General features: G+C 35.3%; 1 protein-coding gene across 7 annotated transcripts in view; it reads right to left on the bottom strand.

Moving 5' to 3' along the window:
- BBS9 (Bardet-Biedl syndrome 9) overlaps positions 1–25,199 on the bottom strand; it is a 422,371-nt gene that overhangs the window by 323,417 nt on the left and 73,755 nt on the right. For 5 of the 7 annotated variants that reach the window (XR_011539202.1, XR_011539203.1, XM_070616207.1 and 2 more), the window contains one exon: positions 1,375–1,549. Coding sequence is in view for 5 of the 7 variants with exons in the window: in XM_070616207.1 (XP_070472308.1) it covers positions 1,375–1,549 (175 nt within the window). In the remaining 2 variants the exon portion in view is untranslated. Of the gene's footprint in view, positions 1–1,374; positions 1,550–10,115; positions 10,152–16,291; positions 16,410–25,199 lie in introns of those variants that run through there. The other 2 variants (XM_070616211.1, XM_070616212.1) reach the window with 2 other exon arrangements.

The following is a 25,199-nucleotide window of genomic DNA, read 5'->3' as shown; positions in this document are numbered from 1 at the left end:
TCATGGAGCATTCAGATCTTCTTATTGTGACCCCACTGTAGCAGTGCCAGTATCACAACTTGGCAGGGGTTGAGGCACAGAACTTGGTGGAAAACTGAAAAGCAGATCTCCTCAATATTGCTTAAGTTTTGGCAGGCTTGAATGAATTATACAGATATTTTTCTCAACCTCTCAAAATAAATATAATATTTTATTTATTACCAGTAGCAATGCCACAATTCATTCATCTCCTTTGGACAAGAGCCATAGGAGTTACAGAAGGAATATGACATAATGATACACTACCTCCATCAGTTAACTTCTGATAAGTCACAAACATTTCCTTGTTTTCAGAGTTTCGAATCCTAATGCCTGGACAATAATTCACAAAAGGTAGAGTGCCACTTAGGAAGGGAAAACTGCATTAACTTGCCATATACACAATACTGAAACTTGAAGGCAAAAATTTACAGATGATGCCTGATGATTTTATATTTTCTTCTACCTTGGGAAAAATCATATGGTCAAAAATAATACTGAAAAGCTATAATGAAGTGTTGCTTAGATGTTTAAAGTTCTAAATGTTGCCATCAGTAAGGTAACAACAATGAAGTTACTGAAGATATTCTAATCCTACAAGTCTATTTCTTTTTCCACCATGGGTTTCTACTCTTTTCCCCATTCTCTCTTCCAACAAAAAACCTGCTCTCTCAAAACTTTAATTTTTATTGAAATTTAGCTGGTAGAGGAGAAAAATGTCTCTCTCAAACACAATTCACCAAAATCAATAAGAATTTCTAGCAAAAAGCATAAACTGTTTCCATAGGGTCACTTCATACTTTATTTCCACTATGAATTGTTCTTTTGAAAACATTCATAACACTTGTATTTCTTTCCAGTATTCTTCTTACGTCATATACATTCTTTTTTGTTATAAAATCATTCTATATATGCATCTTTGTATCTGGCTTTTTTTCACTCACACTGTATTTTATTACTTATAATTCAAAAACAGGCATAATAATTATTGAGCATTTTCTATGAGCTGGCAACCTGACATACATTTAATCCTTTTAACAAATTTGTCAAAATAGCCATTATTGTCCCCTTGATAGTCAGGAGGAGGACACTGACCATCAAACAACTGTGAACAGCAAAACTAGGATTCCAATCCAGGTCTGCCTCTCTCCAAACCCCTCCTCTCAATCTCTGCACTATACTGTCTTTCGAGTATTTTGCAATATGTAAATGATTCCTTCTAAGTCACCACAATCACATTTTATCAAAGAAACCAGTTCTTTTTCATCTATAATATTCAAGCTCTTGGTGGAAAAGAATTGATCAGCAACAAACAAACCGAAAATCATGTTTCCAAAGATTTAACATCTAACTTACTTGTAACTTTCCACTTGTCGGCAGGAAGAAACAGTAATGAAGGAATCCGTACGGGAACTGTATGCAAGAGGGCCAGGTAAAAGAGAACCAGGGAGAAATCGCCCAAAAGCGTAGCTTTCCTGCTCAAACACCATCAGCATCCCATCCATGGACTGGATACAAATTAAATCTCGACCTAAAGAAGAATTAGAGAAAATTAGGCGACCTATTCTTTTTATAAACATAATGGTTTTAATTTACCACTATCTACTACAAATATGTCACAATTTTTCCTCAAGGGGCAAAATGAGCAGTTTACATTTAAAATTACAAACTGATAAAGCTATCAGATTATTGTATATGAGCACATATATACTTCCCCATTTTTAAATTATTCAGAAGATGCCTATAATTTTAAATACATTTATTTTCAGTTACTGTATGCTAAAATCTCTAGCTCAAAATAATCCCTGAAAACAATCATGGCTCTTTGTAAGATATCATTTCTTCCAAAATCAGAAATATAATAAACACTGTTCTGCACGAGGCTACTTCTCTTCCTCATAGTTTATCAGCCTCATATTCTCAAATGACTTAGACATCAGTCAGACACAGCAGACCAAATCCACAGACATGTATTAGGCACCAGTTTTATACAAATTCCAGTTTTAAGCACCAATGGGAGTTGAAAACACTAATCCTGAAAAATAGTAATCACTGATTGCCCTGAACTATAGATGGATTTTGAAACATCTTTTCTATCAGTCTATAAGTCTACAAAATTCACAATTCTTAAAATATACTGAGATGATGATAATGATGAGTTTTATGATATGGTATTTGTTAGTGCTGTCAAAAAGATTCCAACTCCTAGCAACCTGTAAACAGCAGAGCTGAACCCTGCCCACTCTTTTTGTGCCATCCTCTCACCTTCCAGTGCTGTTACTCATAGGGTTTTTCATGGCCAATTTTTTCAGAAGCGGGTGGTCAGGTCCTTTTTCCTAGTCTGTCTTAGTCTGGAAGCCCTGCCGAAACCTGCCCGCTGTGGGTGACCCTGCTGATAATCTAAATACTGGTGGCATAGCTTTCATCATCACAGCAACACACAGTCGCCGCACTATAACAACCAAAAGACAGGTGGTGTGATTCCCTAACCAAGAAACAAACCTGGGTCACAGCATTAGGAGCGCTGAATGTTACCACTAGACCACGATGATACAGCACAATATTCTTCATCTGAGAAAGAGCTAGTGGCTACAACTGTTCACATTCTGCTAGTGCGATTAGCATATCCCATAATGTATTATACAGGGAAGAACTATGTCAGAGAAAAATTAAGCTACTTATTAAGGATTTAAACAAAAGGTTAATTCTTTAATTCGTCTTCCTAACTCATACTTACCATATACATTGAGTCCTGTAGTAACTATTCCGTATTACCTTGGCTATCCATGCCAACATAGTATACTTAAATTTTGAAATTTAAAGAATACTTTGCTCAAAAAGAAATTAAATTGCATAGAAATGGATGATATTCTTATTATTGTATCTGACTATGGACACAAGGGCAATTTTTAAAAAGAAGATATGTTGCCAAAGGAATTTTTTATAAAAGAAAACAAACAGAGATTCTGGGGTGCTTGTCACTGCAATATACTCTACCCCATCTTGATTGATTCAATAGGTTTATCAACCTTAAAAAATCTAAGAGATGCTCCAGGTTGAATATTGTCTTAGCATATGAACGTTCACTAAACACACATCTGAACCATTCTGGGATCTCTTCAGAGAGAAAAGAGTTGTTCATATCAATCCTGTTTCGAAAAGTATTCTCTCAATGTTCACATTCTTTTATAATGCATGGTAGGTTTTGCAGTCACTGTTTTAAGGATTTTTTTAACCTAATCTTTATCTACTATGCTTATTAAACATTTCAAAAAAAGGTATGAGCTTGTATATATGCTGCATGCACATGCATGCCGTACAAGTGTATTCACAGAGATATATTTAGACGAAGAGTAACTCATCTATCTAGAATTTAACAATTTAGCAATCCTACCTGTCGGCATGCAGAAAAAATGTTAAAGTATAAAAATGTCTCTAAGTTGTCAAAATAGATGCTGCAGAGTCTTTCTAATGAAAATCATGCAAACTTTTTACAGGTAGGATTACCAGGTCTCACTTAGGACATCAATTATTTTAATTATGGTTCTAACAGTTGTAGTTCTCATAAACAAGTTACTGATATTCCAGGAGCTTCAGTCTCCTCATTTATAAAATGAGTATATTTGTATAAAAGCTCCAAAGTTAGAGATAAGATGTAAAAGTCTCTAATACTGTACAGCATGCATAAAACACACAAAAAATTATAGCATTATTATGATGGTTATTGTTACCTGCTTGCCCAGCTCAGAGAAAAGGAAATAGCAAACCAGAAAAAGTGTGAAGACACTGACAACTATGAGCAGTCATAGCTACACCCTAACAAAAAAGATGACAGAACATCCATAAAATACATATCAAATAATTCTAAAAAGAATAACAGTCTGGGCTCAGCGTAGGAGCAATTACTAGCCCTGTATATCTCAAAAAGAGAAAAAATGTCATATTATAATGTATTAAGAGTTATTAAATGGATTGAAGATAGTTTGCTATAGCTCAGTCATTTGCAAAAAAGAACTTGTGGGAGAGATTCTAACTGTTCCCCCCAGTAGCCATTCTTTCTTTTGGTACTTGAATTATCACCAGACACATGGCCATCCAGAATAAAGTCTATATTTCCAGGTCTCTATTGCAGATACATCGGATGATTACATTCTTGCCAAGGAGATGGGAGTAGAGGTGATATGTGCAACAAACAGACATGCCTTCAAAAGGATTGAGTATGCCCTCCCCTCCTCTCTTACCAGCATGATGGTAGGGCTGGAACAGCTATCTTGGTCTAAGGATGGAAGTGACATATTGAGGACAACAGAGCCCCCCTACCTGCCCTGGACTGTCTTATCTCCAGGTGGTTAAATATGACAGAAATAAACATCCTCCTTATTTAAGCCATCATTATATTGGGTCTTTGTGAAAGCAATGAAACCTGTATGTTAAATAACATAGAACTTATCTGAGCCTAAAGATCCATCCAGTACTGCCAGCTCTTAAAATTTAGTTTCTCTTGATTGGATCCTGGTAGCAAAAAACAACCAGGTATAGAAGACATCGGAGCGACTGGGGAAATTGGAGTATGTCTACATGTTAGATAACATTAGGAATTATTGTAAATTTTCTTAAGTGTGATCATGGTATTGTGATTACATAAGAGAATGTTCTTATTGGGAGATGTGTGCTGTCATATTTACAGGTAAAGTGGCACAAGATCTGTAACTTACCTGCAAATGGTTCATCAAAAAAAAAGTATGTGTGTATACACGTATATATATTTACAACTGTTGACTCTAGAAGGCAGAATACGAGTGTTTATGTTACTGTCTCTGATATTTAAAATTTTTTACAATAAAAATGTAGACAAATAAAATTGTTTACATGTATGTCTTTTGTGTACAAATGCATTTTTTTAACAATCAAAGGAGGAACTGAGCATTAGCAAATTGAGTGGGACCTAGAAGGAGAGTAATAAATTTAACCTTAAGTCAAGAATCAGAGCGACAGAGGAAATCAATCAATGAAACACTTAAACAAAGACCTTGACCCTGGGGGAGGATATTACTGTAGCCAAAATATACTCTTGATATCTGTATTATTAAAGAATGTGAGGTCAGAGCATGTGTACTTCCAAGCAGAAGTACTAATAAAATTTAAGTTCATTTCAATATGTTGAATATCATCAAACCACAAATCTTCAGTCTCCAAAAGACCTTAAAGAAGTGGTCCTCAAAGTGTGGCTCCCAGACCACTACCATCAGTATCATCTAGGAATTTCTTAGAAATGCAGATTCTGGCACTATCAGAAACTGGTGTTAGGGCCCAGCAATTCTAGGCTTTAACAAGGCCTATAGGCTATATGATGCATGCTAAAGTTTGAGAACCACCGCCTCAGCATTGTATGACAAAGAGCTAGAGCTTGAAGAAAACTTGAGCCCCAGAGAAAATGTGGCTCCTTAGCATGGTACATAAGGTCTTATTTCCTGAAACTCTAGCAATACAGAGGAGAGTACTTAATATTCTGTAATGTCCACATGGGCTGCCTCTAGAGTCAGATAACCCGAGTTTGAGTCCAGCTCCACCAATTATTAGCTGTGAGCTTGGGCTCAAGTTTCCTTATCTGCAAGATGGTATATTGTTGTGAGAATTAAATAAAGTAATATACAGAACCTAGATGCAGCAGGTGATAAATACTCCATCACATTATTATTTTATAATTATTTTCTAAGTCTTATACTACACGTTGTATTAATATTAACTGCTTGCTGTTTCCCACACACGTGGTAATGGTGCATGCTTCCTTACTTTTGCTTAAATTATTACCTCCCCCAAAAAAACTTTCACTTTTCTTCCCTTGGTCTAGTAAACATTTGCTGGCTGCCTCCTAGTCATCCACTCCCCTCTCCTCCCATCTTTGGCCATGAGATTTCAATGAGACTGACTTCATTCTAAGCTTGAGGGTAGACCCTGACTTACGTAAACCAATTAGTAGCCCAGTAGTCACACTGACTGGTTCAGGGATGGGTATAATTTACAGCTAATGAGAGAAACTAAATCCCCAGATTGAGCTGGAACTAAAGAAAATTTTACTCTTCTGCCTGGGGAGAAATATGTAAGGATGATAAGGTCTGGAGTCACAGAAGCCATTTGGCTTTTACAAGGGCACAGTTAAGTGAGGGCCATGGAAGACACTGTTTGAGCCAGTGCATCAAGCCTCACTTGGAGCCAAACCTACCTGTGAACTTTGCAGGTAATAAATTCCCATAAATATTGAAACCACTTTGAGTTGGGTCTCTGCTCCTGAATCAAGTGGATCATCCCATTTGTCCTCTGAGAGACATCAAAGGCTGAGGCTCAGGTCTTCCCAGAAGTCTTCTCTTTCCCCTTCAATCACCCTCCATCTGTGATCCCACAGATCCCCATCTTTACCTCCATCTTACAACTAATTGCCGATTGAAACGATCTATTTTTGTGTCCCTCCTTCACCCTAGACTAACCTAAAGGTAGGAACCGTATCTCACTTATCTTTGTAAATCCAACAACTATAAAATGCCTGGCACAAAGGAGATACACTAATAAATGTCTGTTGAGCTGAAGTAAACTGGGCAAAATTTATTCATCTGCAGCTCAGATTAACTGAGATTGTATTCTATGTGTTTCACATATTGCACTTGAAGTACGTGAAAAGTGCTTTATTTATTACAATCTTGGCTGCTGACATTTAGAAAAATGTAGGGATCAATCCAAAACATTACTCAAAAATAAATAAATAAATCCTTCAAATCACTGTCTTGGAAGGCACTTCAGAATACATACCAAAGGCTCCCCTTACAGATAATGGGAAAAGAAAAAACAGTCCAGAGAAGCCATGAAAGTTTTGTATTTCTGACAGAACAGAGCCAAAGGAAGCCTTCATAAAAGCGATGGGATTTCAGGAGCTATTTAAATGACCTAGCCATGAACCATACTCAAAGAGTCCTTATCACATGCTCAGTATTATATGAGGAGCTGTAAGAAATATAGAACAACAGCAATAATAACTACTACTCCCATTTACTGAGCACCTGTTACATTCCAGCCTTTATGCTAAACATTTATCCAGCATATTAGCTTTAAAGTGGACAATAGTCTAAAAAGTGGACAATAGTCCCATTTTACACATGAGAAGACTGAAACCCACAGAGCTTAAATAATCTGTCTAACGCCAAAGAGTTAGAAAATGACAAAGCTAGTACTCAAACTAGAATCCTTCTGGCTCCATTATACCACACGTGTTCCTTGAGGGGCTCCATTATACTACACTGGATCCATTTTTAAAAATAACATCAGTTAACATATAAAATCTAAAGGATGTGAAACAGACTACGTACGACAGAAAATCAAATCGCTTCATTATAGTGAACTTCCTGGGAAAGGTTTCATGATAGAGGTAGGATGTATCTTAGACCAAGAAGGATAGGTAGAATGAATAGGGGTCAAAGGTAAAAGTAGTGGAAATTTCTAGAAGAGAAAAGGAACATATCAGAAAAAGATGCAGAGGCAGTTAGTCTTGATCCAGTGCAGTGGATCCAGTTTTACCAACAGGGCATGAAACACAAAAGCAACAGATTGAAAAGATGACAATATCTTAATAATGCTTCCTCAAAAATTATGCCTAAACTATACAGAGAAAGATAAAACATCTTTTAAAGTTGAAATAATTAGGAAGGTTGGAGAATTCACCAGAATTTAAAATCTGGATGTTTATCCCATTGATCTTAACTATGATGAGAGAAAACTAACCATTGTAATTTGAAATATTATTTGTGAGATCTGGGAACAAACTGACAAAGGACCTACCAAAGCCATTTTGAAAGGACTTTGGAAATAAGAATTTTTCATTTTAAAAAGCAAAGAAAAATGTTGGTGACTGTGGGGATAAAGGGGGTGGAGGCAGGAAAGTTCCATTATGGCAGCCTCATGAAATGAATATTTATTAAATAGTGCATCTCATTTCCTGGTGTTAAAACATCATGTAGTCAAAGCTTCAACATGATGCATAAACTAGTAATCAATTACAAGTTGAACTGACTGCTAGATTAATAGTTTTCTCTACTAAATTACCGACTATTCACTAAAATGGTGTGTAGCAGTGTGTGTCTGTGTGTATGTGTGTGTGTGTGTGTGTGTCCCCATGCCCAGAGGTCTTTCTACCATGCATTTTCCATCATTCATTATTATACCAATAAGGGCCCCATGGAGGGCAGTCCTAAATACCTTTTCCTCCATTTCTCTGCTGTCTTTTTCTTCCTGTGGAATCTATGCAGCAGAGTAAGTGGAGTGGCATACATGAAAGAAGACTACCATTACTCAGCATGCTACATGTTTTCTGAATCTCTCTATGCTCATATTTCTTTTACACATTGAGTAAAAATATAAGTGAAGAAATGCAAACGTGACCTGTGGCCAAGCATATATTGCAGTTCAGCATGCAGCTGTCAAAAATACTTGGTCTTTCTCCAAGTCTGAAAAACACATGAAAAACAGCTGTACAGGTAGTCAAAAAGGCAGACAGGAAACATCAAGAGACTGATACATAAGAATAGAAGAGTCCAAATGTCTGTGGAACTTCCGCTCCTTTTACCCATGCACGGAAAAAAATTTTGTTGTTGTTGTTACAGAAAAACTGAAACACTAACTCATTAATCTTTATTGCAAACCTAACTCAAAAATGATACATGTTTGCTATGAGCAAGGATATAAAAATGTTCAGAGTAGGATTTCAACAGATACTGCCTTAAAAAGAAGTGGTAGATGGATTTCTAGAGATTGAAAGATTGTAAATTTGCCATTAAATGTCATTTTTATACTTTTTCACTCCTATCATCATATAAATAAAACTACTACAATTGTTTTGAGATACATGCCACTATTTGGTTGTGCTTAGCAATTAATAACTGGAAATTAATTGAAGGAAAGAATAGCTAGCTTCTTTATTATTACTCTCTCCCTCAAATTCTTTATTTGAGCATTCTAAAAGGAATTCGTGCCAGATAATAATGCAACATTCAAACAGATTCTAAGTTTAAAACCTTAGTTATAAATAAATAAATAAAAATTAAAGCCCTAAGCAGACAGAGGAAATCAACAAATAGAATACATGTGTTGCACTAAATAGCTAATATTTAAAATATGTACCAGGGGAAAATTACACAAATTCTCAACTATTATTCAAGTGTTACCCCAATAAATAACTTCATGAGACTAATTATTTTAAGACTCAAGAAAATAAAAATTGGGTCTACATACTAACTCTTCCTATGAACTTGCCTTTTGACATTTTAATGTGTCTCATTTTAATAGGAACTTTAATAGCCTCACAAAGACCACTAGTGTGTGTTCTGCCAAGCTATTTATCACATTTTTCCCCTAAACTGTGAACAAGGTTAATAACATATTATAAAGAAATTACAACCATTCATTAAATTAGCCTTATATGTGATAGATTCAATACGAATGCAACGTTCGAGTTTAAAAGAAGGCCCTAAACATTATATTATCACTTGCATCCATAAAATATTGAGTGAATTACTTTGTCAGATGTAATGATCATGAAAGGTTTGATAGCACTGTCCAGAACTCACATTCATTCAACAAATTCCATGAACATTCACTGTACACTTATTATGTGCTAGGAGAGATACAGTCGCTACCCTCAGAAAGTTCAGTGAATATAGCAGCTAAAAAGTTAAACACTACAACAATGCAAGAACAGAGGCATTTTAAAATAATTTAAAAGGCTATGGGAGCATGATTAGCAGTGTCAGAAAGAAACAAGGAAAGCTTCAGAACAGCGATAACACTTGGGTCTTGCAGGTTGAGAAAGAGTTTGCCAGACAGTCAGAGGAGCAAAAGCAGAGGGCATACCATGCACAGAGACATGGATTATCAGAGAGCTATGTTTGGAGAGCAGTGAGGTCAATGGACACTGGGGGAGGGCGCTGGGTGAAGGGCGACACCGCTAATGAAGATAGCAGTCATGCTCATTAGAACTGATGGCAAAGCCACAACTTGAGACCAGATTTGCTGCAACCCTATTTTAGTCCTGAAATCTCTATCAGTTTCCTTACCTGTAAAGCCACGGTATGAGGAGAAAATCACAGGATGCTGCTGTAAGGATAAAACACAACAAAAATACATACTTCCTGGGACCCGGTAAGCATTCAATAAATGGTAATTGCTATTACTAGATTACCCTGTTCCTTACAGATTAAATTACATGGAAAACAATATTGAGGGGGAAAAATCCTTCAGAGCAAAAAGGATAAAATTTAATGTGAGAAGGAGCATACACACAATCAGAAATCAATCCCTTTTGCCAAAGGAAATGGTTTTTAAGACTTTAAGAACTAAGGAAAATCTCTCAAAACTTAGGGTCTGTGTGAACTGCTGGCTATTCAAGATGATTTTCTGCCTATTTTAGGTTTACTTGCCTCAAAACAGCAATTTCCCTAACACGGTAACTATTGAAATCTCCAAAGAAGCATACTGTGAGTGTGCCAGATAAACCCTATCTGGGAATGAGTGGTCTCTGCCTCCTCACCCTCCCCTCAACACAGACGTATCCACAGACTTCCCTTCCCTCTCTGTTACTGAGTTGTTTCACAGGATGATCCTGACGACATAAGACAAGACAGATGATGCCATACAGAAGAGCCCATTACTTATTAGCATTCTTTTCTTCTCTCTCATCCAAAAGAAAAGGGTGAGTATAATGTTGGGGGCATAATTTTTTTAAAAAATAACTAGTTTCAAAGTGAGGTAAACTTCTCAAGATGATAACCAGTCATGATAAGAAGCCCAGAGAACTCTCCCCATAAAAAATATTAAAAAATAGAAAAATTTTAAAACACCTCTTCCTTTTGTACAAATATTCCTCATTTGCAATATGATCAGTCCCATAAAGCAATAACTTTTTTACATATCATTAACTCTCTTAATCCTAGAATCATCAGTGTATCAAAAGAAAGAACAAGAAAAAACTACAGTCTACACTAAACTCACCATAATCAATTAAATTTGGTTGTGAGAAAAATAACTAAAGCCAGGAAATTCTCAGTTCAACTTCATCTAAACCTCATACAATTTTAAAAGGCAAATCAAAATGAATTAGGGATAATGACAGTGATGACTTTAAACTTCCTTCAATGTCAGTTCTTATTGCAAAGTTTGACGTGCTGTTTACCACTGTTTGGTCTATTAAATATCCTTGGATTCTTCCAGAAGCAGCAGTTAAAATAACATATCTTTAATAAAAGTCATAAGAACAAATATACCAAAGTAATCATCTTACTCTACAGATGCAATTGTGTTGTCAACCCACTCGAAAACTTCAAAGGTACTCCAGTGTCTCCAGAAATAAGTACAAATTAACAAGCAGGATACCCAAAGAATGCTTCAATGTGTCTGCTAAACAAACTTTGACTACTCTCTCTCATCCAGTCCCAAACACCAAATACTTCAGGTAACATAAGCCTGCCCTAAACGCCCCTATGCATTTGTTAATCTAATTCAATTCACCTCAGGTGCCATTCTCCCACGTTAACGTTGTGAAATCCTTCTACACATCCTCAATCCCCAGGATCCAACTCCATCACTTCAAAGCCTTCTCCAATTCCCTCTAGGCATAAATAACCCAATCTCCCCCTATTCTTTCCTAGTACATTCTACATCACTCCCTATTAACACTGACAATATTTTTCCTGGTGAAACAGCTAAATTTGGCATCTCTCTCTCCCTTCCCCAACTTCCATAAATGAAGCATAAAATCCTTGAAGATAAGTTTATTTTTTTTTCAATATCTGGTTCACAGCATCGAGTATGGTCCCTTATATGTTAGTGCTCCAAAAATATCTGTTCAAATCAACCTAACCCTCGTGAAAGTAAAAAACCAGACCAAACTGTAGTACTAAGTACCAAGATGCCAATGATCATCAAGAAGACCAAGATAATTGGCAATATCACCATATTTACATGAAAACTCCTTGAGATCTGGCATTATGCTTTATTCACTACACCTTCCCAACCCCAACAGTCCCTAGTATATAGTCACACATTGTTTAATGATAAGAATACATTCTGAGAAATGTATCGTTATGGTGATTTCGTCGTTGTGCAAACATCATAGAGTGTACTTACACAAACCTAGATGGTATAGCCTACTACACACCTAGGCCATATGGTACTAATCTATGGGACCACCATTATATATTCTGTCCATCATGGACTGAAATGTCGTTATGCAGTGCATGAGTGTAGTAGAGCTCAATAAATATTTACTGGATGTATGAATATCATCAAAGTAAAAATGGTATGATAAAGGTCCTGAAATAATTAGTTTTAATATGTGACACTTAAGAAATTGGAATTCTAAACCACTTTAGGGCTTGGTACTACATCAAAAGACAAAGTACTCATTGTATGCCCAACATTTGATAGACTAAGAAATATTAAGAAGAGAGGGAAAAGGTTAAGAATAAATCTGCTCTTAACAAAGATAAAGCCTAATGGAAAGACACAGGAAAATGTGGAGTCGGAGAGGACCACAAAAGCAAAATATATAAATGACTGTGAAAATCACTCAACCATAAAGAATAAATTGTGGAAGCCCAAAGAGGACACCAAAGGAGTAGAATGATCTTTAGATCCATCAGTGTTTCATAAAACTCTAACTTCAAAAACATACACAGATTAAACCTTAAAGCTTTAGTAATTATTTGAGACCTGGGTACAAAGTCTTTTTTCTGGGCAATATAAAACAAGGGATTACCGCCAGCAGGAAAAGTACCCCCAAAAAGGTACTGACTAGGATACTCTCTGGTGGTTCCCTGTTCCCAGAGCAGAATGGTATATCATAAAAGAACAAATTGAGCAAATATGGGGAAAGTATCAAATGTATATTAAAGAATTAACCTGTAGTGGAAAGAGCAACGATATTGAATCAGAAAGACAAGATGATAAGGTTTTGCATCCTGGCTCTGACACATCCTAGATATGTGACTGGCTACTTTGTTTAATTTCATTCAGCCTGTTTCTTCAAATGCAAAATAAACCTTATCACAACTTCTGTACCCCCTTAGGTTGCTGTGAAGATTAGAGAAGGCAACATATGTAAACTACCCAGTTTAGTACCTGGAACATGGAAGGAATGCATGCTGATCTTAACCCCAAATTTAGCACACACAAAAAAGATAATCAAACCAACTTCCCCGAGTAGCCACACTTATCTATTTCCCAGATGTCAGACAATTTAGTCGTTAAGTCTCACTCCTTAAGTATAAAAGGGTAGAAAACATCTGAGCGGAAAGTTAGGACAAAAGGTGACAAGGAAGTTGGAAACAGTTCTGTTCGGAAATTCCAGTCTTTAAAGTAGCTGAAGTATTTGCTAAAGCAGTGATTCTCAGGCTCTTGAATTTCAGTGATCTATAAAATTTCAGAAACTATTGAGGAATACCATAAAGTTGTCAGCCTTGTGAACTGCCCAAACAGGAGATTTTTTTAACAAAACATAGAGACTATCATCACCAACATTTTCTACAAAGACAACATAAAACAAATAAGTGGGAAGTAGAAAATGTTAGCACAAGTACAGTCCTTTAACTGAAGAAATTTTAGCTTTATGAAAAATTCAAGGATATTAGCTTTTTTTTTTCATTAGCTTAAGGCCATTCAAAACTTTAACAGGGGAGAGCATTTGGGAACCACTATATTGTTCCAGGATTAACCCTTTTAAAGAACTCTCCACACCAGCACTTAAGAATTATTATTATAAAGAACTCAGAAAACAAGCACAAAAAGCTTTCCCTTTATAGGAACAAAGGAAAAACTAGTTCCAAAACCTACCCAAGCCTAGGTGAGGAAACAAGTATTTTCCATAAATATGTTGGCTCTTTACAAACTCTCCAGTGTCAGACTTCAGGAATGGAAAAGTAAGGCAAAGGCTCCCTCTGCTGACAACTAGACAAAGAACCCAATCCTATCAAAAGGCAGTGGACTTTATAATTCTTCCCAGTACTGACTGGATATTACACGGGCTTTCACTATTCTCTTTCAAGGACTAGTGGTACTTTATGCCCTAAAACACTGGAATATCGCTGGATCTGATATGAATATGAAAAACCTGTATAACTAGGTAACACTCCTTGCATATTTCAATAATTCTTTCTAAACTAGCTTCCAAATTTCTTGGTTTCTGCTCTATGCTCTAAAGGTTTAAACTCTATAGCACTAAACTGAGCTATAATGTCACAAAAATAGGAAATTAAACAAAGAAGGCTAAAGAATTGAGGCGGGTTTCAGGAGGTTATGCAAAACAAAGGTAGCAATCTATGAATGCATTGGCAACCTTCTCTCATAGAAGTCCCATGAAATTAACAGAAGCAAATTAAAAACTTTAAAATTAACAATAAAAGCAGTTTACAAGTGCTGGCCCATACATATTAGCACATCCAAATCTAGCAACTATTCTGTAATTTGAGAAGGTCAAGAACTATTATTCTCATTTGACTGTGGAGAGACCTAAGGCTCAAGAAAGTTCAACGATTTGTTAAGGATACACAGCGGGTAAGTAGCAGGACCCGATCTCAGCCCTACATGTTTCTAATCTCCAATCTGTTTCTCTAACTGAAAACTATGCATAAAGTAGGTACCCTACTGACAAGATCTCTAAATCCCTTTCTAATTTCAAACTCAATATGGCCTACTATCACAACTCACTTTGTAAGCTTATAAGTAACATCAGATTTAAATATAAAATGTGAACTATTTCACTTTTGCAGACAAAACTTGGTATAGCTGCTTGCTGAATTCTTTGCTATTTCTTTATTTCTTCTTGTCCTACTTCCAAAAGAATTGCTTGCAAAGATAAGTAAAATTAAACAAATTATAAAATAATTAGATAAGGAAGAGCAGATAAAACCCTGATTCTCTCACTAAAATTACTGAATAAAATGTTTGTTAAGGGGCTGGCCCAGTGGTGCAGGGATTAAGTTCACACACTCAGCTTTGGTGGCCTGGGGTTCATCGGTTTGGATCCTGGGTGAACACCTATGCACCGCTTATCAAGCCATGCTGTGGTAGGTGTCCCATGTATAAAGGAGAGGAAGATAGGCATGGATGTTAGCTCAGGGCCAGTCCTCCCCAGCAAAAAGAGGAGAATTGACGGTGCATGTTAGCTTAGGGCAAATCTTCCTCAAAAAAAAAAAAATAGTTTGTTAAAAACAGCATTTTTAAGTATATCAATATGCCGCCAAAAAAAAAAGTAAATAAAATTCAGAAGCCAAACACTAAGTGAAAGTGGGAACCCATAAAGATAAACAGAACCCCTGGGGCATTTTCCTAAACCAGATAACCTTCAGCTTCAGTTTTCACAGTCTCAGATGACATGTGGTAAAGAAAAAAACCTTGAAGCCCAATCAATGTGAGGAATCCAACTGATCCTACACATCGTCTCCCTCCCCACCAGTATAAAGCTAAAACCACAATGGGTTCCACCCTCAGTGTAAGGAGAATTTAGAATAGCAATCCCTCTCAAGCCCAAGAGGAAGCAAAATAAAATGCACATCTCAAAACTTGGAACCAGATAAAGGAAAAAAAATCTCTCCTAAGAATTCATAAACCCCAAGCTGATCTTAATGTGGGTTTGCAGACCAAATTCACTCTATTGGCTTGTTCAAGAAGCCTCAATCTGTGAATTTAGTATAAAGTTATCCTGGGTAAGTACCACCAAGCACCTGAAAAAAGAAAACTCAAATCTTTAAAGGAACACACCAGTCATTCCCATGGATAAAGTTCCAAAGACTAGGACCTCAGAGGCAAAATCACAATGTACAAGGAACCAAATACAATATGAGCAAGATGCAGCAAAAATAATAGAGAGTAGAATCAGAACTGCCAAGACTTCATATACAGAAATTATCAACAGAGAACATAAAAATACTACATTTTAAGTTTAAAGAAATAAAAACAGGTATTAAAAATCATAAAAATACAATCAAGAGACTTTATCAATGACCAAGCAGATTTTTAAAGCACCAAATAAACTTTGAGAAATAAAAAATATAATAATTAGATGTAATAAAGTTAACAAAACCCCAAGAGCAGTTTCGTTGGAAATAGAAGTGATTTAGAAAACAGGAAAAAAAAAATCTAAAGAAATCATCTAGCATGCATTAGTAAGAAACGTAGAGATAAAAAATATAAGTAAAGTTAAGAGACATGAACAATAGGGTAAGATGGTCAAACATACCTAATTCGATTTTAGCTAGGAGATAATATGGAAGAGACAATGTTCAAAGAAATAACGGCTAGGATTTTCCAGAACTGTTGAAAGGCACCAATCCTAAGATACCGTTTAAGCCAAATAAAATCCAAGTAGGATAAGTAAAAATAAATACTTCTTCAGATAGCTGATAGAGAAACTGCAAAACACCAAAGACAATCTCCTAAAAGCCACAGAGAGAAAAGACAGATTAACTAGCAAAAGAATAACGGCTAGACTGAAAGCTGACTTCTTAACACGAGTGGAAGCCAGAACAAAGCAGAATATTATCTTTCGTGTGGTAGGAAAAATAACTGTCAATGTTGCATTGTATACACAGCCTTCCACCTACTCCCCCCCCCCAAAAAATTGTACCACAATAAAACAAAGATCCCATTCACAATAGCAACTGAAGCCATGAGGTTGCTAATACATTGACTCTTAACTCAGCTTTCAGATCTTAACTTCTTTAGGAAGGCCAAATTAAGTATGATCAAACTAGCAATACACCCCTCAAATATACGCTCATTATCATGGCATCTTTTCCTTCATAGCACTTGTGACTTTACCAATTTCTATGATTATCTACTTAATGTTTATCTCCTTCTCCAAACTCAACGAGGCCACAGACCTCTATATTTGGTTCACTATTGTATCCACACTGTCTACCAGGGTGCCAGGCACATAAATGGTAGGAAGGAAAGGAAGGAGGGAGGGACAGAGGGAAGAAAGGAAACAGGCAGGGGACATCTAATCAAGAAATAAACAATGAAAATGGATAAAAAGTAAAATTTTTCTAAAAGAAATAGAAGGACAGCTAAATAAATAGTAAGACAGGTATTGTATTCCTGGATAGGAAGAATCAGTATCACAAACATGTCAGCTATGCACTAAAATAATCTACAGATATAATGCAATGCCAAATAAAATTCTAACATGCTTTTTTCATGGAACTAAATAAACTATTTCTTTAACTTGATGAGGAAGTAAAAAAGAGCAAGAATAGCCTATAAACTTTTAAGAACAAGAATGAAGAACGATTAGTCCTCCCACACATCAAAACATACTGTACGTTAATTTTTTTAATATGGTATTGGCATTCTTTATAGATACACTATTTATAGACAAATCAAGAAAAAGGAAGGGTCTAAGAGCAAATTAATGACTATATGGAAATTTAGCATATGAGAAAAGTAGCATTTCAAATTATAAAAAAGAATATTCATAAACGGTGCTTGGACAACAGGGTATACATTTGGGAAAAAATTAAATTAGAGCCCTCCTGCATACCATATCTAAAATTAAGTTCCAGAAAATATGAAACTATTTTGGAATCATAGTATAGGAAAGGTCTTCATAAGAATGATACAAAGATCAGAAGCCATAACAAAAAAGATTAAAACATTTAACATCATAAAAAATTAAAATATTTGTACAACTAAGTAAATGAACAAAGATAAATTTAAAAAGTTAAAAACCCATCATTCACAGGTTGTGTGTCCTTGGCAAACTGCTTAATCTTGCCAATCCTAAATTTCCTCATGCCAAAAATGAGAATAATGAGCTACTTTACAAGGTTGCTTTGAGAATTAAATGAGAATGTTTAGGTTAAATCCTTAGCATGGTCTTAGGTGGTAGCACCTAGCAAGTGCTCGATAAACTTTTTCTTTTTTTTAAAGATTGGCACCTGAGCTGACAACTGTTGCCAATCTTCTCTTTTTTTTCCCTTCTCCCCAAAGTCCCCCAGTACATAGTTGTATATTGTAGTTGTGGTCCTTCTGGTAGTGCTATGTGGGATGCCACCTCAGCATGGCCTGATGAGCAGTGCCATGTCCATGCCCAGCATCTGAACCAGTGAAACCCTGGGCGGCGGAAGCAGAGTGCGCAAATTCAACCACTCGGCCATGGGGCCAGCCCCTAAATATTTTGTACTATTATTTTAAAGTATGAAAATATAACAACATGTCACTTTTGCCCACTAAATAGAGATTTTGAGCTTTTTAAAAAATGATAGGACCGGCCCCGAGGCCAAGTGGTTAGTTTGCACACTCCGCTTTGGCGGCCCTGGGTTTCACCGGTTTGGATCCTGGGCATGGACATGGCACTGCTTGTCAGGCCATGCTGAGGCGGTGTCCCACAAGCCACAACCGGGAGGACCTACAACTAGAATATACAGCTATGTACTGGGGGGCTTTGGGGAAAAGAAGAAGGAAAAAAGACTGGCAACAGATGTTAGCTAAAGTGCCAATCTTAAAAAAAAGAAAATAATAGCTGGTGTTGGCACAGACACCCCACACAGCTGAGAAAAGAGTAAATTGGGCCCATCTCTGTGACCTAAGACAATTTATAATGTGTATCAAAAATTTTTTATCCCAATTATCCAGTCCTAGGATTTTGTCCTAAAGAAATATCAGAGATAAACACTCACAGAGATTCAAATACTGGTAATTTATGACGAGTATATTTTTATTTTCTTATTTTAATTTCAGCTTTACTGAAGTATAACAAATATATAAAATTGTATGATATTTAAAGCGTACACCGTGGTGATTTGATATACGCATCTATTGTTTAAGGATTCCCCCATCTAGTTAATTAACACTTCCATTAACTCACTTTTTTTGTGTGCGAGAAAATTTAAGTTCTACAATCTTAGCAAACTTCAATTATACAATACAGCGTTATCAACTATAGTCACCATATTTTACATTAGATTCTCAGGCCTTACTCATCTCATAGTTGAAAGTCTGCATCCTTTTACCAATCTCTCCCTATTTCCCCTGCCCCTCAACTCCTGGCAACCACTCTTCTACTCTCTCTTTCCATGAGCTTGACTTTTTTTTAGATTCCACATAAGTGATACCAAGCAGTATTTGTCTTTCTTTGTCTGGCTTATTTCAGTTAGTATAATGCCCTCGAGGTCCATCCATGTCATCATAAATGGCACAATTTCCTTCTTTTTCATAGCTGAATAATATTCCATTGTCTGTATCTACACATCTTCTTTAGCCACCCATCCGTTGACAAACACATGGGTTTTTCCATAGCTTGGCTATTGTGAATAATGTTGCAATGAACTTGGGAGTGAGATATCTCTTCAAATTCATGTTTTTCTTTCCTTTGGATATATCCCCAGAAGTGGGATTGCTGGATCATATGATAGCTCTATTTTCAATTTTTTGAGAAACCTCCATATTTTTTTTCCACAGTGGCTGCACCAATTTACATTCTCATCAACAGTGCACAAGGGTTCCCTTTTCTCCACATCCTTGCCAACGCTTGTTATCTGTTGTCTTTTTATGATAGCCATTCTAACATGTGTGTGAGATGATATCTCATTGTGATTTTGATTTGCATTTTCCTAATGGTTAGTGATGTTGAGCACTTTTTCATCTGTATGTCTTCTTTGAAAAAATGTCTATTCAGTTCCTCTGCCCATTTTTTAATCGGATGATCTGGGGGTTTTTCTATTGAGTTGTATGAGTTCTTTATATATTTTGAATATTAACCTCTTATTAGATAAATGAGTTGCAAATATTTTCTCCCATTCCATAGGTTGCCTTTTCATTTTGTTGATGGTTTCCTTTGCTGTACATGATGTACAGTACATTTAGTTTGATGTAGTTCCACTTGATTTTTCTGGGTTTTTTCAGGGGGGAGGGTTGTACTTACACAGTGATTATTTATTTTTAAATTTGCAAGTAATTTCATGAATACATTTTAGGTATAATAATTGTAGTGATACAGTGAAAGAAAAGGTCCCCTCTTGGCCCCAGCTATTCCCACTTTTCCTTCCAAAGATTTTATCAAAAAATGTAATAGAAATAACAAATCTGGATGATCATCATTTTCCCAATAAGAAAAATGTGTGCTAGTTACTCTTTGCTATTCTTATCATGCTCATTTTTGGTTATCAGGCAACTTTGCTTTGAGCATAAAATTTCTAGTATTTCTATCTTCCTTTTTATTGTGGTGGTGCTAAAATATTCTCTCTTGTTTTCTTTCCAGTTTTATTAAGATATAATATTTGAAAGTTGTTCGGAGAATAGATCCTAAGAGTTTTCATCACAAGGAAAAAAACATTTTTTGTCTTTTTTTTTTTTGTATCTATATGAGATGATGGAAGTAAACTTATTGTGGTAATCATTTCAGAATATTTGTAAGTCAGATCATTTATACTGTACACCTTAAACTTATACAGTGCTCTATGCCACTTGTTTACTTTTGCTTTTGTTGCCTTTGCTTTTGGTGTCAAATTCAAAAAATCATTGCCAAGACCAATGTTAAGAAGCTTACCCTCTATGTTTTCTTCTAGGAGTTTTATGGTTTCAGCTCTTACATTCAAGTCTTTAATACACTTGCAGTTGACTTTTGAGTATAGTGTAAGATAGGGGTCCAGTTTCATTCTTTAGCATATGGTAATCCAGTTTTTCAAATACCATTTATTGAAGAGACTATCATTTCCCCATTGTATATTCTTGGCTCCTTTGTCATAAATTAATTTCTGGGCTCTCTATTCTGTTCCATTGATCTATGTGTCTGTTTTTATGCCAATACCATACTGTTTTCTAGCATAGTTTGACATCAGGAAGTGTGATACCTTCAGCTGTGTTCTTTCTTAAGATTGTTTCGGCTACTTGGGGTCTTTTGTGGTTCCATACAAATTTTAGGATGACCAGAGTATTTTTAAAAGCAAAATATTAGAAACAATTCCATCAAAATGGGTATTTCATAGAATTCTCTACAGTCATTTAGAATTATATAAGAGTAGAATATTTATTCATTTGGTAAATGATCACGATATTGTTAAGTGAGAAAAAGACCTTAAAATGGTAAATATAATATGAACCCAGTTTTATGGCATAAAAACTCCAAGTAAAAAGATGAAATAAATACACTAAAATAGTCATAATGATTAGTTAGCTCTCAATGGCAAGAGTAGAGATTATTTTATTTCCCTCTTCTTATAAACCTCATCCAAAGTTTTCTACAATGAACATCTTACTTAAATTTTTAAAAAATTGGGAGGTGGGCAGGAGTCCATCAAATTCCCCACCATTCCTGAAGCTCAGGCCTACCAACGACTGGCTCTGCCATGGGGCATGAAGATCAAAGATTAGGCAAACACTAAAAATCAAATTTCCAAACATACAAGTTGAACCTTGGCAAGAAGGCAAATACGTTAGAAGACTTTTGGCAAAAATGATGACCTGAATTTTAAAATAGCTGATTTATACTCTTCTTTCCAGAAGTGAGTAGACAATAGGTATCTGGCCCCGAAAAGGCTATTCTTATTTCATGAAACAGAACAATGTCCTCTCTATATGAACTATCTCTTATTCTTAAGGATGAGGGAGGAGGGAAGGAAGATGAGGAGAGGACAGACAGAACATGCATTCACCTCATCAGAAGAAATTGATACAACTTCTAGAGAAGCCCTATTTCTACTCACTGTATCATGTCATTTGAACCATGAAAATGCCAGACTCCTACTGATCTTGATCTTCACCAGGATAAAAGTTTAAATAAGCATTAAATACTGAGTAGCCTACCTAGAAAGAGCTGATACATTTGGAATCTTTATCAATTTCTTTTCAGAGTCAAAAGTCAACAAAAGTCAGAAAAAAGTTATAACAATGCTATTTCTTTAGAAGATGATAAAGACCTTAAGGGTCACCAAGAGTAGAATAACAGCGCCTCAAGTCCACCAGCTCCTCATGAGAAGACTGCATTCAAAATTAATCACCAGAAAATACTACACAATGACTTCAGTTGTTCAGTATCATATCAGATTTATGTATATTACTCTCCTCTCTCCAGCCATGTGGAAAGTTCTTTGGGGAAGGAATAATAAGGATTCAAGAAATATTTATCTGACTCAATCTTGTTAGTTTTTTATTCCTGCTGTTCTGTTACGGTTTTTCTTCAGTAGCTTTCTGGAACTTCCATTACTCAAATGGGCTTTCAGTGAGAGCGTTAATTAAAATGATTGCTACAGAATGTACTAGATAAATGTGGCAAACCATAAGTGAGAAACCTCCTGTACTCGGCTTGATCAAATAAGCTGATCAAACTCTGCAAACTTTCCAGAATGTTTAGCCAACTGCCTCTATTCTCCACTTTAAGATCAACAAACATAACTCCTAAGGGAAATAAAATGTAGAAAAGCCACCTGTGAGTTTTACACTGAGTCTGTATATCAAAGCAGAGTGAACCAATGCAAAAAGAGATTGTCCACAACAGTAAACTTTGGAAGCAATCTCAATGGCTAAACAAATGATAAATATCCATATACAGAATTCTGTGAAGCCCATACAAGAACAAGGTAAGTCTGTATGTTTGGACATGGAAAGACATCCATGGAAATGAAATGAGCAAGTTATAGACTAATAGATAGCGTGACCTCATTGATGTAAATCAAAGCCAATTACGTTTGTAAATGCATTGAATAATGTATGCAAGTGCAAGGTTGCCCACCAAACTATTTACCTTGGGAGAAGAGTGAGATTTCATAGGCAGCAAGTAAATAAAAAGTGGCTTTCAGTTTTTAATTCTTTTTCTTTAAACTAAGAATGCATTAGTTTAAGGTCTTTAATAAATATACAAAGAATTACAAATAAGTTCAATGATGTATAAAAAGAAAAATAATAAAAGCATTAGACATATATCAACAGAAATTCATTATGATGCGTATGTATGCATAAAACACAAATTCCATGCCATTAAAAATGATGAAGTAGGTTTATATTTATTGACATGGAAAGATAGCCACAATTTATAAGGCAAAAAAGCCAGGAATGGACAGCTTAACCCATTTTTTTTAAAGTATGTACATGTGTATAAATGAATATATAAAAGTCATTAATAATCACAATTAGTCATAAAACTTAACAATAACCCACTCATGTAATTGTTTTTATTCTTTAACTGTATTCCCTAATTTATAAACAATTAACATAGTAGTAATATAATAAGGGAAAATACTCCTTTAAAGCAGTTTCATTACACAAAAAGAGCTACATATCTAAAGTTCATGAAAAAATAATTGTTAATACAGTTTCTAGTCACACAAAGTAAAGCGCAAAATAAAATAAAAAATTGTTTACATAATGTAAGAGAGAGAGAAAAAACAGCCAACTATTTCAGGTAAAGGTCATTAAGAGTCTGAATTCCTCAGGTAAGAACCTTCGAAGGTTTTTCCACTTCACTTCCTGTACGTATACACAGAACCCCAGTTACTCTGTATATGTCAGCGCACAAATATTTCCATCTCAGTCATGTGTATAACTTTAAAAGTCCAATCAATTTTGTCGAGGACAAAAAAGTTACCAGTAAAGCCAAGAATTTAATTTAACATCTTCCAACAGAAGCAGCTGCATTTTAATGCACCTTTATAAAACCCATAAAACAAGCATTATAACGAAAGAGAATGCCACAAAAGTAACTACTATAATGATGACTTTTAACCTTTTAATGCACAATAGGCAGTCAACAGCTTTTTTAAATCCTTATAAGAGAAAACTCCACTCCCAAGTTTGAAATTCTCATTGCTTAAAAATAATAATAAAGTCCCTAGTGAAACACTGGGTTCTGGTTTTAATTAGAAGTAAATGTGCTAAGATTGCCACCTCCTGCTGAAGAGAAAGTTAAGTCCTCTATGACCCACCTCGAGTGGATTTTCAAAAGACCTCAGATCTGTATACTGTCTTAAAGAAAGAAAGAGGAAAGAGGGAATCGAAAAATACATATTCTCATGTGGAAAAGAAAGTGAGGCCACTTAAACTATTCAATGCTACCAAATGCAAAATTCTCATTCCCCAAAAAAGCGAAACTACTCTACCTTGAATCCATGTTCTGAGATAGCTAGTAAAATCTCTTACTTGATGGTATTCCTCTAATAAAATATTAAAATATACTTGTCACATGTCAAATTCAAGACCAAAATATATCAGCAATGACAAATCCAAAGAGAAAAAAAAATGAAATTACATTATAAAACCACTACTTTTATTATCATCTCTTCAAACAAATTTCTCTGATGATACAATGAATGCTGAAAAAGATCAGCATTTCCCAAGAACTTTATTTTTCTCTGTTCCCTTGAGATTGCCATTATGATATTTAAACCTTAAAATTTTCAAATCTTTTAATATATATGTGTGTGCATTTATATATGTATTTGTATACTATATAAACACACACACCCATATAGACCTATATATACACAAATACATACAACTGTATAGAATTCTGACTCTGCCAATTTCCTCACCTGTAGGATGGTAATAATATCTACTTCACAGGTTGTTTTAAGAATTGAATGGAAACACATGAAGGCACCTGGCAGAGTACCAGACACATAACCATAATCTGCAGTCAAAAAAATGTTTGTTTTCCTTAGCCTTTGGAAAGACAATAGAAATTTCAAAGTTAATAGCCTTCATAAAAAGATATCTTTAACATCAGAAAAAGATAACTTCTGCAATTGTCTTATTTTTTCCTTCTTAAATCAAGTACACTCTCCATCTAAGATATTTTAATAGTTCTTTACTGACTTCACATTTGGGGATGCCAGTCATATAAAACCAGTAGCTTTCATAAGTAAACAAAAAGATGATTCGTCTAACAAAAACATAAATTAATGTATGAAATGCAATGTTGTTCCTCCTTACAGAAAGTCCATATCCTTTAATATCACATAAAATAAAATAAGCCATCAGTCAACAAATCTCTAATGACTCCAAAGACACAGAAAAACGTTAATAATGAAAACTCCCCCTATCCTAGATAAAATAAGTAAGATTCTGAACAGATTACTTGTAATTTATAAAAATGTATTTGCGACCTGGTAACATTTTACTAACTACTTGAAATCAATCAAAATTGCTATGGTACA

This window comes from Equus przewalskii, chromosome 4, assembly GCF_037783145.1.
Source record: "Equus przewalskii isolate Varuska chromosome 4, EquPr2, whole genome shotgun sequence".
Taxonomy (NCBI): Eukaryota; Metazoa; Chordata; class Mammalia; order Perissodactyla; family Equidae; genus Equus; species Equus przewalskii.
Note: the sequence above shows the minus strand (reverse complement) of the source record. Positions and strands in the feature narration are given on the sequence as shown.